Source organism: Salmo salar, chromosome 11 (genome assembly GCF_965601325.2).
Source record: "Salmo salar chromosome 11, fSalSal1, whole genome shotgun sequence".
NCBI classification, from domain to species: domain Eukaryota; kingdom Metazoa; phylum Chordata; class Actinopteri; order Salmoniformes; family Salmonidae; genus Salmo; species Salmo salar.
Genome location: NC_138301.1, coordinates 45,621,291 through 45,638,182, shown reverse-complemented (window position 1 = coordinate 45,638,182; position 16,892 = coordinate 45,621,291). Strand labels below are relative to the sequence as shown.

The window sequence follows — 16,892 nt, the reverse complement described above, 5'->3', positions numbered from 1 at the left end:
GTTGGGTGGCTGGGTGGAGGTAGCTGGGTGGAGGTAGCTGGGTGGAGGTAGCTGGGTGGCTGGGTGGAGGTAGCTGGGTGGCTGGGTGGAGGTAGCTGGGTGGCTGGGTGGAGGTAGCTGGGTGGTTGGGTGGAGGTAGCTGGGTGGATTTAGCTGGGTAGAGGTAGCTGGGTGGAGGTAGCTGGGTGGAGGTAGCTGGGTGGAGGTAGCTGGGTAGCTGGGTAGCTGGGTAGAGGTAGCTGGGTAGCTGGGTGGAGGTGGCTGGGTAGAGGTAGCTGGGTGGATTTAGCTGGGTAGCTGGGTGGAGGTAGCTGGGTAGAGATAGCTGGGTGGATTTAGCTGGGTAGCTGGGTGGAGGTGGCTGGGTAGAGGTAGCTGGGTGGATTTAGCTGGGTGGAGGTGGAAGTGGCTGGGTGGAGATAGCTGCGTGGTTGGGTGGAGGTAGCTGCATAGCTGGGTGGTTGGGTGGAGGTAGCTGGGTGGAGGTAGCTGGGTGGAGGTAGCTGGGTGGCTGGGTAGAGGTAGCTGGGTGGCTGGGTAGAGGTAGCTGGGTGGTTGGGTGGAGGTAGCTGGGTGGATTTAGCTGGGTGGAGGTGGCTGGGTAGAGATAGCTGGGTAGCTGGGTGGTTGGGTGGAGGTAGCTGGGTGGAGGTGGCTGCGTAGCTGGGTGGTTGGGTGGAGGTAGCTGGGTGGTTGGGTGGAGGTAGCTGGGTGGCTGGGTGGTTGGGTGGAGGTAGCTGGGTGGAGGTAGCTGGGTAGCTGGGTGGTTGGTAGAGGTGGCTGGGTGGAGGTGGCTGGGTGGTTGGGTGGAGGTAGCTGGGTGGAGGTAGCTGGGTAGCTGGGTGGTTGGTGGAGGTGGCTGGGTGGAGGTGGCTGGGTGGAGGTAGCTGGGTAGCTGGGTGGAGGTAGCTGGGTGGTTGGGTGGAGGTAGCTGGGTAGCTGGGTGGAGGTAGCTGGGTAGCTGGGTGGAGGTAGCTGGGTGGTTGGGTGGAGGTAATTGGGTAGCTGGGTGGAGGTAGCTGGGTGGTTGGGTGGAGGTAGCTGGGTGGTTGGGTGGAGGTAGCTGGGTGGTTGGGTGGAGGTAGCTGGGTGGTTGGGTGGAGGTAACTGGGTGGTTGGGTGGAGGTAACTGGGTGGTTGGGTGGAGGTAACTGGGTGGAGGTAGCTGGGTGGTTGGGTGGAGGTAGCTGGGTGGTTGGGTGGAGGTAGCTGGGTGGATTTAGCTGGGTGGAGGTGGCTGGGTAGAGATAGCTGGGTAGCTGGGTGGTTGGGTGGAGGTAGCTGGGTGGAGGTAGCTGCGTAGCTGGGTGGTTGGGTGGAGGTAGCTGGGTGGTTGGGTGGAGGTAGCTGGGTGGCTGGGTGGTTGGGTGGAGGTAGCTGAGTGGTTGGGTGGAGGTAGCTGGGTGGAGGTAGCTGGGTGGTTATTTGGAGGTAGCTACGTAGCTGGGTGGTTGGGTGGAGGTAGCTGCGTAACTGGGTGGTTGGGTGGAGGTGGCTGGGTGGTTGGGTGGAGGTAGCTGGGTGGAGGTAGCTGGGTAGCTGGGTGGCTGGGTGGAGGTGGCTGGGTGGAGGTGGCTGGGTGGTTGGGTGGAGGTAGCTGGGTAGCTGGGTGGAGGTAGCTGGGTAGAGGTAGCTGGGTGGTTGGGTGGAGGTAGCTGGGTGGTTGGGTGGAGGTAGCTGGGTGGTTAGGTGGAGGTAGCTGGGTGGAGGTAGCTGGGTGGTTGGGTGGAGGTAGCTGGGTGGAGGTAGCTGGGTGGAGGTAGCTGGGTGGTTGGGTGGAGGTAGCTGGGTGGAGGTAGCTGGGTGGTTGGGTGGAGGTAGCTGGGTGGTGTAGCAGTGACAGGTTCTACACTGAAATCTCTGACTCTTAAAGAGTTAAAAGGAAGAGAGGAAACAGAGGAGTCGGAGAGATATTTTTTGGTATCCTTCCCCAGATCTGTGCCTCTGTGTCTCAGAGCTCTACGGACAATTCCTTCGACCTCATGGCTTGGTTTTTGCTCTGACATGCACTGTCAACTGTGGGACCTTATATAGACAGGTGTGTGCCTTTCCAAATCATGTCCAATGAAGTTGTAGAAACATCTCAAGGATGATCAATGGAAACAGGATGCACCGGAGCTCAATTTAGTGTCTCATAGCAAAGGGTCTGAATACTTATGTAAATAAGGTATTTTATTATGTTTTTATACATTTGCATAAATAAAATGTTAAAAAAAACAGTTTCAGCTTCGTCATTATGGGGTATTGTGTGTAGATTGCTCAGGGGGAAAAATATTTTTTTTAATCAATTTTAGAATAAGGCTGTAACGTAACAAAAAAAAAATGTTTTTTTTTCTTCCATAAGTATTTTCACAAATTCCCTTCTAGTGTACTAAAGTACTCCAAAGGTTAGTATTTGGTCCCATATTCCTAGCACACAATTAAAACATCGAGCTGGTGACTCTACAAACTTGTTGGATGCATTTTAAATTTGTTTCAGATAGTGTTTCAGATTACGTTTTTGCCCCAATAGAAACTGAATTGTGAACTACATAGTGTCACTTGTATTGTAAATAGGAACAGAAGATGTTTCTAAACATTTCTATATTAAATGTGGATGCTACCACGATTATGGATAATCATGAATGAATCCTGAATAATGATGAGTGAGAAAGTTAGAGGAACAAAGTACACACACACACACACACACGCGGGGGAAAGGATGAGAAATGGAGAGGAGTCTCTCAGGAGGCATGATGTTTGACGGCGTGGAGGCGGGACTGACCTTGGTGAGGGCCGCCACCCTCTGGGCTAGCTCCGCCTCCACCTCGGGCAGAGTCTCCGCCTTCCTGATGGTCTGCTGCAGCTTCTGCTCGGCCAGCTCTAAACGCTCCTGCAGCTGCCTGTTCCTCTCCTCTGTCTGGAGATCAAACACCATCAGTCATATTAATCAATACATTACAACGGTTCCTCTCCTCTGTCTGTAGATCAAACACAATCAGTCATATTAATCAATACATTACAACGGTTCCTCTCCTCTGTCTGTAGATCAAACACAATCAGTCATATTAATCAATACATTACAACGGTTCCTCTCCTCTGTCTGTAGATCAAACACAATCAGTCATATTAATCAATACATTACAACGGTTCCTCTCCTCTGTCTGTAGATCAAACACAATCAGTCATATTAATCAATACATTACAACGGTTCCTCTCCTCTGTCTGTAGATCAAACACAATCAGTCATATTAATCAATACATTACAACGATTCCTCTCCTCTGTCTGGAGATCAAACACAATCAGTCATATTAATCAATACATTACAACGGTTCCTCTCCTCTGTCTGGAGATCAAACACATTAATCATGGGAACAGGCAGACCACAATATCAGAACTAGACTGCCTGTGTAAACGCAGCCTATCTGATTTTGACCACTTTAGAATAAGACATATCAGTAAACATCTCATGTTTACTGATGGCCTGGGGGATGATACACAGTGTTTAGGTACCGTCTTGTTGGCCTGGTGTCTGATACAGTGTTTAGGTACTGTCTTGTTGGCCTGGGGGATGATACACAGTGTTTAGGTACCGTCTTGTTGGCCTGGTGTCTGATACAGTGTTTAGGTACTGTCTTGTTGGCCTGGTGTCTGATACAGTGTTTAGGTACTGTCTTGTTGGCCTGGTGTCTGATACAGTGTTTAGGTACCGTCTTGTTGGCCTGGTGTCTGATACACAGTGTTTAGGTACCGTCTCGTTGGCCTGGTGTCTGATACACAGTGTTTAGGTACCGTCTTGTTGGCCTGGTGTCTGATACAGTGTTTAGGTACTGTCTTGTTGGCCTGGTGTCTGATACAGTGTTTAGGTACCGTCTTGTTGGCCTGGTGTCTGATACAGTGTTTAGGTACCGTCTTGTTGGCCTGGTGTCTGATACACAGTGTTTAGGTACCGTCTTGTTGGCCTGGTGTCTGATACAGTGTTTAGGTACCGTCTTGTTGGCCTGGTGTCTGATACAGTGTTTAGGTACTGTCTTGTTGGCCTGGTGTCTGATACACAGTGTTTAGGTACCGTCTTGTTGGCCTGGTGTCTGATACACAGTGTTTAGGTACCGTCTTGTTGGCCTGGTGTCTGATACAGTGTTTAGGTACCGTCTTGTTGGCCTGGTGTCTGATACAGTGTTTAGGTACTGTCTTGTTGGCTTGGTGTCTGATACACAGTGTTTAGGTACCGTCTTGTTGGCCTGGTGTCTGATACACAGTGTTTAGGTACCGTCTTGTTGGCCTGGTGTCTGATACAGTGTTTAGGTACCGTCTTGTTGGCCTGGTGTCTGATACAGTGTTTAGGTACCGTCTTGTTGGCCTGGTGTCTGATACACAGTGTTTAGGTACCGTCTTGTTGGCCTGGTGTCTGATACACAGTGTTTAGGTACCGTCTTGTTGGCCTGGTGTCTGATACACAGTGTTTAGGTACCGTCTTGTTGGCCTGGTGTCTGATACACAGTGTTTAGGTACCGTCTTGTTGGCCTGGTGTCTGATACAGTGTTTAGGTACCGTCTTGTTGGCCTGGTGTCTGATACACAGTGTTTAGGTACCGTCTTGTTGGCCTGGTGTCTGATACACAGTGTTTAGGTACCGTCTTGTTGGCCTGGTGTCTGATACACAGTGTTTAGGTACCGTCTTGTTGGCCTGGTGTCTGATACACAGTGTTTAGGTACCGTCTTGTTGGCCTGGTGTCTGATACACAGTGTTTAGGTACCGTCTTGTTGGCCTGGTGTCTGATACACAGTGTTTAGGTACCGTCTTGTTGGCCTGGTGTCTGATACAGTGTTTAGGTACCGTCTTGTTGGCCTGGTGTCTGATACAGTGTTTAGGTACCGTCTTGTTGGCCTGGTGTCTGATACAGTGTTTAGGTACCGTCTTGTTGGCCTGGTGTCTGATACAGTGTTTAGGTACCGTCTTGTTGGCCTGGTGTCTGATACACAGTGTTTAGGTACCGTCTTGTTGGCCTGGTGTCTGATACACAGTGTTTAGGTACCGTCTTGTTGGCCTGGTGTCTGATACACAGTGTTTAGGTACCGTCTTGTTGGCCTGTTGTCTGATACAGTGTTTAGGTACTGTCTTGTTGGCCTGGTGTCTGATTCAGTGTTTAGGTACCGTCTTGTTGGCCTGGTGTCTGATACAGTGTTTAGGTACTGTCTTGTTGGCCTGGTGTCTGATACACAGTGTTTAGGTACCGTCTTGTTGGCCTGGTGTCTGATACACAGTGTTTAGGTACTGTCTTGTTGGCCTGGTGTCTGATACACAGTGTTTAGGTACCGTCTTGTTGGCCTGGTGTATGATACACAGTGTTTAGGTACTGTCTTGTTGGCCTGGTGTCTGATACACAGGTGTTTAGGTACCGTCTTGTTGGCCTGGGGGATGATACACAGTGTTTAGGTTCTGTCTTGTTGGCCTGGTGTCTGATACACAGTGTTTAGGTACCGTCTTGTTGGCCTGGTGTCTGATACACAGTGTTTAGGTACCGTCTTGTTGGCCTGGGGGATGATACACAGTGTTTAGGTACTGTCTTGTTGGCCTGGGGGATGATACAGTGTTTAGGTACCGTCTTGTTGGCCTGGTGTCTGATACACAGTGTTTAGGTACTGTCTTGTTGGCCTGGGGGATGATACAGTGTTTAGGTACTGTCTTGTTGGCCTGGGGGATGATACACAGTGTTTAGGTACTGTCTTGTTGGCCTGGGGGATGATACACAGTGTTTAGGTACTGTCTTGTTGGCCTGGTGTCTGATACACAGTGTTTAGGTACCGTCTTGTTGGCCTGGGGGATGATACACAGTGTTTAGGTACTGTCTTGTTGGCCTGGTGTCTGATACAGTGTTTAGGTACTGTCTTGTTGGCCTGGTGTCTGATACAGTGTTTAGGTACTGTCTTGTTGGCCTGGGGGATGATACAGTGTTTAGGTACCGTCTTGTTGGCCTGGGGGATGATACACAGTGTTTAGGTACTGTCTTGTTGGCCTGGTGTCTGATACAGTGTTTAGGTACTGTCTTGTTGGCCTGGTGTCTGATACACAGTGTTTAGGTACCGTCTCGTTGGCCTGGTGTCTGATACAGTGTTTAGGTACCGTCTTGTTGGCCTGGTGTCTGATACAGTGTTTAGGTACCGTCTTGTTGGCCCGGTGTCTGATACACAGTGTTTAGGTACTGTCTTGTTGGCCTGGTGTCTGATACAGTGTTTAGGTACTGTCTTGTTGGCCTGGTGTCTGATACACAGTGTTTAGGTACTGTCTTGTTGGCCTGGTGTCTGATACAGTGTTTAGGTACCGTCTTGTTGGCCTGGTGTCTGATACACAGTGTTAGGTACCGTCTTGTTGGCCTGGTGTCTGATACACAGTGTTTAGGTACCGTCTTGTTGGCCTGGTGTCTGATTCAGTGTTTAGGTACCGTCTTGTTGGCCTGGTGTCTGATACACAGTGTTTAGGTACCGTCTTGTTGGCCTGGTGTCTGATACAGTGTTTAGGTACCGTCTTGTTGGCCTGGTGTCTGATACAGTGTTTAGGTACCGTCTTGTTGGCCTGGTGTCTGATACAGTGTTTAGGTACCGTCTTGTTGGCCTGGTGTCTGATACAGTGTTTAGGTACCGTCTTGTTGGCCTGGTGTCTGATACAGTGTTTAGGTACCGTCTTGTTGGCCTGGTGTCTGATACAGTGTTTAGGTACTGTCTTGTTGGCCTGGTGTCTGATACACAGTGTTTAGGTACCGTCTTGTTGGCCTGGTGTCTGATTCAGTGTTTAGGTACCGTCTTGTTGGCCTGGTGTCTGATACAGTGTTTAGGTACCGTCTTGTTGGCCTGGGGGATGACTTGATAAACAAACTCCAATCTGGATGTAATCTCCCTGCTAAAACAAGGCTAGCTATTTTCTCTGTTAGCAGTCTCCCTCCCTCTTCTCCTCTCCCCTCCAGCAGCGTGCTGGCCCAGTTCTGGCAGCATGGAGGCCCAGACTAAAAGAGAAACCACCAATAGAGATTAGAAAAAGAGAGAAGAGATCATACAAGAGAAGAGAGATCGAGGCAAGAAAGAAAACAGGAGGGGAAGAGGACATACAAGAGAAGAGCAGGCAGACCAGAGAGAAAACAGAGAGAGAAGTGAATGTGTCTGAGGCGTCTGATTCAGTGCCTGCTGCGCTGGGCAGTCTGTGAATGCACGAGAAGGGGTCCAGGACCCCGCAGGCTCTTCCTGCTGTCGGAAAGAGCCGACAATCACACTAACCCCTCAAATACACAAATCCTCAAAAAACACCCCCCCCCCCCCCCCCCCCCCCCCCCCCAAAAAAAAAGTGGAAAACCACAACTGTAGGCTTCCTTACTGGTGGGTTATAGATGTGAGATACTGTAGGCTTCCTTACTGGTGGGTTATAGATGTGAGATACTGTAGGCTTCCTTACTGGTGGGTTATAGATGTGAGATACTGTAGGCTTCCTTACTGGTGGGTTATAGATGTGAGATACTGTAGGCTTCCTTACTGGTGGGTTATAGATGTGAGATACTGTAGGCTTCCTTACTGGTGGGTTATAGATGTGAGATACTGTAGGCTTCCTTACTGGTGGGTTATAGATGTGAGATACTGTAGGCTTCCTTACTGGTGGGTTATAGATGTGAGATACTGTAGGCTTCCTTACTGGTGGGTTATAGATGTGAGATACTGTAGGCTTCTTTACTGGTGGGTTATAGATGTGAGATACTGTAGGCTTCCTTACTGGTGGGCTATAGATGTGAGATACTGTAGGCTTCCTTACTGGTGTATAGTCTCTGTACGGTATTGACTGCTCCGATCTTGCTGTTGGTTCGATTGGTGTGTGTGTGTGTGCGCGTGTGTACTGACCTGTCGGAACAGGGACTCCTTGTTGGCCACTTCGTTCTCCAGCTTGTCGTTGAGGTCATGTACGGAGGTGGCCTCTCGCTGCGCTGCCAAGTACCTCTTCTCCAGGGTGACGATACGCTCCTCTATGTCCTCCTTCTGGGCCATAGACTAGACGGGACAGAGAGAGAGACGGATACGTTTAGCATATACATACACACACCATTACACAAACATACACAATCCTTACATAAAAACACACCCGTCTCTCTGCAGGCGTGTTAGTAACGTTAACATCCAGTATGTACCTCTCGTATGTCTCTCTGCAGGCGTGTTAGTACCGTTAACATCCAGTACGTACCTCTCGTATGTCTCTCTGCAGGCGTGTTAGTACCGTTAACATCCAGTACGTACCTCTCGTATGTCTCTCTGCAGGCGTGTTAGTAACGTTAACATCCAGTACGTACCTCTCGTATGTCTCTCTGCAGGCGTGTTAGTAACGTTAACATCCAGTATGTACCTCTCGTATGTCTCTCTGCAGGCGTGTTAGTACCGTTAACATCCAGTACGTACCTCTCGTATGTCTCTCTGCAGGCGTGTTAGTAACGTTAACATCCAGTACGTACCTCTCGTATGTCTCTCTGCAGGCGTGTTAGTAACGTTAACATCCAGTACGTACCTCTCGTATGTCTCTCTGCAGGCGTGTTAGTAACGTTAACATCCAGTACGTACCTCTCGTATGTCTCTCTGCAGGCGTGTTAGTACCGTTAACATCCAGTACGTACCTCTCGTATGTCTCTCTGCAGGCGTGTTAGTAACGTTAACATCCAGTACGTACCTCTCGTATGTCTCTCTGCAGGCGTGTTAGTAACGTTAACATCCAGTACGTACCTCTCGTATGTCTCTCTGCAGGCGTGTTAGTAACGTTAACATCCAGTACGTACCTCTCGTATGTCTCTCTGCAGGCGTGTTAGTAACGTTAACATCCAGTACGTACCTCTCGTATGTCTCTCTGCAGGCGTGTTAGTAACGTTAACATCCAGTACGTACCTCTCGTATGTCTCTCTGCAGGCGTGTTAGTAACGTTAACATCCAGTATGTACCTCTCGTATGTCTCTCTGCAGGCGTGTGTTCACGTCTTCACTCTTGAGGAGGTCCTTGCGTGCCGTGTCCAGGTCCTCCTCCAGCTCGCTGATGCGTCCCGTCATGGCTGCCATGCGCTCCATCATCTGCCCCAGGTCTGACGTCTGTCTCGCCACCATCTCCTGCAGCTCTCCCACCTTCCCCTGGTCCTCCTCCTGGCTCAGAGAGCCGTCAGACGACCTCTACAGACAAGTCAGTGTTTAGGTTTCTTAAAGATAGAAACAACTAGGACATGACCTATAACCCCTGACCCTTCCCCTGGTCCTCCTCCTGGCTCAGAGAGCAGTCTGACGACCACTAGTTGGGAGAGGAGGACACTAGATATTAAATGCTGCAGGGCACGGCCTACGAGGCTTGTGGTTGTCTTATCTCCCTTATTTAAATGCACTGACTAAGTCTCTCTGGATAAAAGGTTTCCTACCTTGCCATTTGTGCTTGGGGTGTTTTCAGAGTTGTGGTTGAGACCTTCCATTCCATCGCCTAGCGACCTCTTCTGGATATTCTGCTCTCTCAGATAGGACATCTAGGAGAAGATAGTATTTTATTAATACCCCAAAGGGGACATTTAATTGGACCAGCCAATACATAGAAGACCAATAAAGACCCAATAAAGCACAACAGAACCCAGACACAAACAGCAGCACATCATTAATGATTAGAAGAAACTAAGGGTTCATGTTAAAAGCTTCCTAAGGGACCCCACAGTCAGATCAGAGTACTGTTAAAAAGCCTCCTAAGGGACCCCACAGTCAGATCAGAGCACTGTTAAAAAGCCTCCTAAGGGACCCCACAGTCAGATCAGAGCACTGTTAAAAAGCCTCCTAAGGGACTCCACAGTCAGATCAGAGTACTGTTAAAAAGCCTCCTAAGGGACTCCACAGTCAGATCGGAGGGCTTCTTAAAGTTAGCAGGTTAACTCATTCATTGAGCCCACTTTATCAAATCCCCAAATACAGATGACCCTCTCTGACATGAAAAGTAAACACACACACATGCACACTAATCAGGGAGGACAGGCTCGTGGTAATGGCTGGAGCAGAATCAGTGGAATGGTATCAAATACATTAAACACATTGTTTCCATGGTTTCCAGGTGTTTGATGCCATTCTCTCCGTTCCAGCCATTATTATGAGCTGTCCTCCCCTCAGCAGCCTCCTCTGGTGTGTTCATGTACTTGTGTACACAAACGCATATATCCCTACACTGCCAGGCAGACACACTCTCCCCCTCTTTCACAGCTCAGTCGGTAGAGCTTGCAACTCCAGGATAGTGGGTTTGATTCCCGGGACCACCAGTAGGTAAAACATATTCACGCATGACTAAGTCCCTCTGGATAAAAGTGTCTGTTAACCTGTTAGGGCTAGGGGGCAGTATTGACACGGCTGGATAAAAAACATACCCGATTTAATCTGGTTACCACTCCTACCCAGTAACTAGAATATGCATATACTTATTACATATGGATAGGAAAACACCCTAAAGTTTCTAAAACTGTTTGAATGGTGTCTGTGAGTATAACAGAACTCAAATGGCAGGTCAAAACCTGAGAGATTCCTTTACAGGAAGTGGCCTGTCTGACCATTTCTGGAACTTCTTTTCCATCTCTATCTTTTACTAAGGATCTCTGCTCTAACGTGACACTTCCTACGTCGTCCATAGGCGCTCAGAGCCCGGGAAAAAACAGAATGTCGTCATCCCAGCCCCAGGCTGAAACACATTATCGCCTTTCTCAAGTGGCCGATCAAGGGACACTGGGCTTAGGCGCGTGACCCGACCGCCCCCGCCTTTGTGATTTTTTTCCTCTGTTTGCCGAAAAAAGGAGATTCCCTGTCGGAATATTATCGCTTTTCTACGAGAAAAATGGCGTAAAAATTGATTTTAAACAGCGGTTGACATGCTTCGAAGTACGGTAATGGAATATTTAGAAATTTTTTTGTCACGAATTGCGCCATGCGCACGACCCTTCTTTACCATTTCGGATAGTGTCTGGAACGCACGAACAAAACGCCGCTATTCGGATATAACGATGGATTCTTTTGGACCAAACCAACATTTGTTATTGAAGTAGCAGTCCTGGGAGTGCATTCTGACGAAGACAACAAAAGGTAATCAAACTTTTATAATAGTAAATATGATTATGGTGAGTGCTAAACTTGCCGGGTGTCTAAATAGCTAGCCCGTGATGCCTGGGCTATGTATTTAGAATATTGCAAAATGTGCTTTCACCAATAGGCTATTTTAAAATCGGACATATCGAGTGCATAGAGGAGGTCTGTATCTATAATTCTTAAAATAATTGTTATGCTTTTTGTGAACGTTTATCGTGTAGTAATTTAGTAAAATGTTAGCGAATTCCCACGGAAGTTTGCGGGGGGTATGCTAGTTCTGAACGTCACATGCTAATGTAAAAAGCTGGTTTTTGATATAAATATGAAACTTGATTGAACAAAACATGCATGTATTGTATAACATAATGTCCTAGGGTTGTCATCTGATGAAGATCATCAAAGGTGAGTGCTGCATTTAGCTGTCTTCTGGGTTTTGGTGACATTATATGCTGGCTTGAAAAATGGGTGTCGATTATTTCTGGCTTGGTACTCTGCTGACATAATCTAATGTTTTGCTTTCGTTGTAAAGCCTTTTTGAAATCGGACAGTGTGGTTAGATTAACGAGAGTCTTGTCTTTAAATAGCTGTAAAATAGTCATATGTTTTGAGAAATTGAAGTAATAGGATTTTTAAGGTTTTGAAAATCGCGCCACAGGCTTCAAGTGGCTGTTACGTCGGTGGGACGAATTCGTCCCGCCTAGCCCATAGAGGTTAAATGCCATTTATTATGATGATATTAGTATGTAGCCCTAGGACCATGCCTCAGGACTACCTGGCCTGATGACTCCTTGCTGTCCCCAGTCCACCTGGGCCATGCTGCTGCTCCAGTTTTAACTGTTCTGCCTGCGGCTATGGAACCCTGACCTGTTCACCGGACGTGCTACCTGTCCCAGGCCTGCTGTTTTCAACTCTCTAGAGACAGCAGGAGCGGTAGAGATACTCTGAATGATCGGCTATGAAAAGCCAACTGACATTTTCTCCTGAGGTGCTGACCTGTTGCACCCTCGACAACCACTGTGATTATAATTATTTGACCCTGCTGGTCATCTATGAACATTTGAACATCTTGGCCATGTTCTGTTATAATCTCCACCCGCCACAGCCAGAAGAGGACTGGCCACCCCTCATAGCCTGGGTTCCTCTAGGTTTCGTCCTAGGTTTTTGGCCTTTATAGGGAGTTCTTCCTAGCCACCGTGCTTCTACATCTGCATCGCTTGCTGTTTGGGTGTTTTAGGCTGGGTTTCTGTACAGCACTTTGTGACATCAGCTGATGTAAGAAGGGCTTTATAAATACATTTGATTGAGTGTATACTTCCATTCGTGGAGTCCCTGTATCCAGCTCTGAGTTAATAAGTCATATCAACGTGTGACTCATGTCCCTACAACACCTGTATCTGTGTACAGTGGAACATCACAGATACTGTGTAATCACAAAACAGTATAAACATCACAGATACCGTGTAATCACAAGACAGTATAACATTACAGATACTGTGTAATCACAAAGACAGTATAACATTACAGATACTGTGTAATCACAAGACAGTGAACGTCACAGATACTGTGTAATCACAAGACAGTATAACATTACAGATACTGTGTAATCACAAGACAGTGGAACGTCACAGATACTGTGTAATCACAAGACAGTGAACGTCACAGATACTGTGTAATCACAAGACATTATGAAATAAGGTCCATAGTCATTCAAGATGGAATTGGTTTTTTATTCCCCCAGGAAAACTAGTGAGGACTGTTGTCATGGATACGATTTGCTGATTGTCAGGCGAGAGTGAAGTCGCCATTGGCAAGTTGACTGGGAATATGGTTAAATCCCTTCATGAGGCAATCAAACAGGCAAAATGTCAGTACAAAGACAAAGTGGAGTCGCAATTCAACAAAATGGGAGACGTTGTGATAGAATCTAGTTAAAACCCATCTGTAATAAAATGGGAGGGTGAGCTCGAATCTAGTTAGAGCCCATCTGTAATAAAATGGGAGAGGTTGTGATAGAACCCATCTGTAATAAAATGGGAGGTTGAGGTAGAATCTAGTTGGAACCCATCTGTAATAAAATGGAAGAGGTTGAGGTATACGCCAGGGTTGTGAGTTCGATTCCCACGGGGGGCCAGTACAACATATTTTTTTTTAAATGCATGAAATGAAACGTATGCATTCGCTACTGTAAGTCGCTCTGGATAAGAGCGTCTGCTAAATGACTAAAATGTAAATGTAAAATGGATCAGACACGAGATGTGTGTGTCAGGGTTTACAGACAATCACAGATTACAAAGAGAAAACCAGCCTCGTCGCGGAGACCGACGTCTCGCTCCCGGACAAGCTAAACACCTTCTTCAGCCGCTTTGAGGATAACACAGTGCCACCAACGCGGCCCCGCTTTGAGGATAACACAGTGCCACCAACGCGGCCCCGCTTTGAGGATAACACAGTGCCACCAACGCGGCCCGCTTTGAGGATAACACAGTGCCACCAACGCGGCCCGCTTTGAGGATAACACAGTGCCACCAACGCGGCCCGCTTTGAGGATAACACAGTGCCACCAACGCGGCCCGCTTTGAGGATAACACAGTGCCACCAACGCGGCCCGCTTTGAGGATACACAGTGCCCACGCAGCTTGAGGTAACACAGTGCCACCAACGCAGCCCCCTTTGAGGATAACACAGTGCCACCAACGCAGCCCCCTTTGAGGATAACACAGTGCCACCAACGCGGCCCCCGCTTTGAGGATAACACAGTGTCAACCAACGCGGCCACCGCTTTGAGGATAACACAGTGCCACCAAACGCGGCCCCGCTTTGAGGATAACACAGTGCCACCAACGCAGCCCCCTTTGAGGATAACCACAGTGTCACCAACGCAGCCCCGCTTTGAGGGATAACACAGTGCCACCAACGCGGGCCCCGCTTTGAGGATAACACAGTGTCACCAACGCGGCCCGCTTTGAGGATAACACAGTGTCACCAACGCGGCCCCGCTTTGAGGATAACACAGTGCCACCAACGCGGCCCCGCTTTGAGGATAACACAGTGCCACCAACGCGGCCACCGCTTTGAGGATAACACAGTGCCACCAACGCGGCCCCGCTTTGAGGATAACACAGTGTCACCAACGCGGCCCGCTTTGAGGATAACACAGTGTCACCAACGCGGCCCCGCTTTGAGGATAACACAGTGTCACCAACGCGGTCCACTTCCAAGGAATGTAGGGGCTCGTTCTCCGTGGCTGACGTGAGTAACACATTTAAGCTTGTTAACCCTCGCAAGGCTGCCGGCTCAGACGGCATTCCTAGCCGCGTCCTCAGAGCATACGCAGACCAGCTGGCTGAGGTGTTTACGGACATATTAAATCTCTCCTTTTCCCAGTCTGCTGTCCCCACTTGCTTCAAGATGTCCACCATTGCTCCTATACCCAAGAAAGCAAAAAGGTAACTGAACTAAGGCTTGGGGCTAGTTAAGGATCTTATCACCTCTACCTTACCAGACACCCTAGACCCACTTCAATTTGCTTACCGCCCCAGTAGATCCACAGACGATGCAATCGCCATCGCACTGCAACACTGCCCTTGTCCCGCCTGGACAAGAGGAATACCTATTTAAGAATGCTGTTCATAGACTATAGCTCAGCCTTCAACACCATAGTACCCTCCAAGCTCATCACTAAGCTCAGGGCCCCTGGGTCTGAACACCTCCCTGTGCAACTGTGTCCTGGACTTTCTGACGGCTCGCCCTCAGGTGGTGAAGGTAGGAAAGAACCTCTTCGCTGATCCTCAACACTGGGGCACCACAAGGGTGCGTGCTCAGCCCCCCTCCTGTACTCCCTGTTCACCCATGACTGCGTGGCCAAGCACCCCTCCAACTCAATCCTCAAGTTTGCAGACGACACAACAGTAGTAGGCTTGATTACCAACAATGAGACAGCCTACAGGGAGGAGGTGAGGGCTCGGAGTGTGGTACCAGGAAAATAACCTCTCCCTCAACAAAACGAAGGAGATGATCGTGGACTTCAGGAAACAGCAGAGGGAGCACCCCCCCTATCCACATCTTCGGGACCGCAGTGGAGAAGTTGAAAAGCTTCAAGTTCCTAGGCTTACACGTCACTGACATCCTGAAATGGTCCACCCACACAGACAAGTGTGGTGAAGAATGCGCAACAGTGCCTCTTCAACCACAGGAGTCTGAAGAAATTTGGCTTGGGCAACTCAAACCCTCACAAACTTTTGCACAGATGCACAATTGAGAGCATCCTGTCGGGCTGTATCCACCGCCTGGTAGCACAACAACTGCACCGCCCGCTACCGCAGGGCTCTCCAGAGGGCGGAGGCTCAACAGACTGTTAAATAGCCATCACTAGCCGGCTATCACTCGGTTACTCAACCCTTGCACCTTAGAGGCTGCTGCCCTATATACATAGAATCACTGGTCACTTTAATAATGGAACACTGGCCAATTTTAATAATGTTTACATACTGCTTTACTCATTTCATATGTATATACTGTATTCTATTCTACTGTATTTTAGTCAATGCCACTCTGACATTGCTCGTCCTAATATTATATAAATCTTAATTCCATTATTTTACTTTTAGGTGTGTGTGTGTGTGTATGTGTATACAGGGTTACTACAGGATGGTCAGACGAGGCTTACCTCTTTGTGTTGTGATGTGAGCTGTTCTTCCAGCTGGCTGCATCTTTCTAAAGCCACACGCAGTCTCTCCCTGACCTGGATAACAGACAGACAATTATTAGTCTCCATCATTTTACACACTGCCATTAGACCTGTACAAAAGAAGAGATTAGCAGGCAGACAACGTCCTCCCCCCCACCAACCTTCTCGTCCAGGGCTTTGTGGTGTTCGAACAGGGACTTGAGTGCCTTGAGGACCTCTACCTCACTGGAGACCCCAGCAGGAGACTGGGCCTGCCTCTTCACCACCGTCATCCTCAGACTGCGTTCATGACGAGACACCAGACACTCCAGATGCTCCAGGAGAAGCTACGGTCATCACAGAATACACATCAGATGTTACACGTCATGGTACACACACACACACGTTCCAGGAGAAGCTACGGTCATCACAGAATACACATCAGATGTTACACGTCATGGTACACACACACACACACACACACACACGTTCCAGGAGAAGCTACGGTCATCACAGAATACACAGATGTTACACGTCATGGTACACACACACACACGTTCCAGGAGAAGCTACGGTCATCACAGAATACACAGATGTTACACGTCATGGTACACACACACACACACGTTCCAGGAGACGCTAAGGTCATCACAGAATACACATGTTACAAACAGCCATGTTCACGCCACACACACACACACACACACACACACACACAGGATTGTGAAATTGTACAGACATGCTTACACATATGAGTGTGTGTTGTGCTCAATCCCATGTTGTTGAGCAGCTCAGAGGGGTCCCATCAGAGCTGCAGGCTGACAAAGCCCAGACTCATCCCTTAATCTCCCCTTCCCTCCTCATATCCCCCCTCTACCCCCTTCCTCCCATATTCTACCCTCCATCCTCCCTCTCTTTCTCCTCCTCCCTCCCCCTCTTTCTAATCCCTCCTCCCTCCCCCTCTTTCTCCCTCCCTCCTCTCCCCAGTCAGTGTCCATCGTTCCTAATTAGACTGACCCAGACTCTGCTCATTGCAACTAGACTGGCAGGTGGATTAACCAGTTAGAGCCGTACATCTGCCACTAGGCCTGAGCAGAGAAGTGACAGATAGGGGAATTAACCTATGGCTGTCTGCGCTG

The 16,892-nt window shown here is 48.6% G+C and overlaps 1 protein-coding gene across 22 annotated transcripts in view; it reads right to left on the bottom strand.

The window, feature by feature from the left end:
• The window catches only part of LOC106587739 (liprin-alpha-1), a 135,963-nt gene that overhangs the window by 92,546 nt on the left and 26,525 nt on the right, over positions 1-16,892 (bottom strand). For all 22 annotated transcript variants that reach the window (XM_082957979.1, XM_082957982.1, XM_082957984.1 and 19 more), the window contains exons 4-9: positions 15,936-16,100; positions 15,754-15,828; positions 9,401-9,502; positions 8,940-9,161; positions 7,861-8,007; positions 2,765-2,899 (exon numbers count right to left, since the gene is read on the bottom strand). In XM_082957979.1, coding sequence (XP_082814105.1) covers positions 2,765-2,899; positions 7,861-8,007; positions 8,940-9,161; positions 9,401-9,502; positions 15,754-15,828; positions 15,936-16,100 — 846 coding nt within the window. The remainder of the gene's footprint in view (positions 1-2,764; positions 2,900-7,860; positions 8,008-8,939; positions 9,162-9,400; positions 9,503-15,753; positions 15,829-15,935; positions 16,101-16,892) is intronic.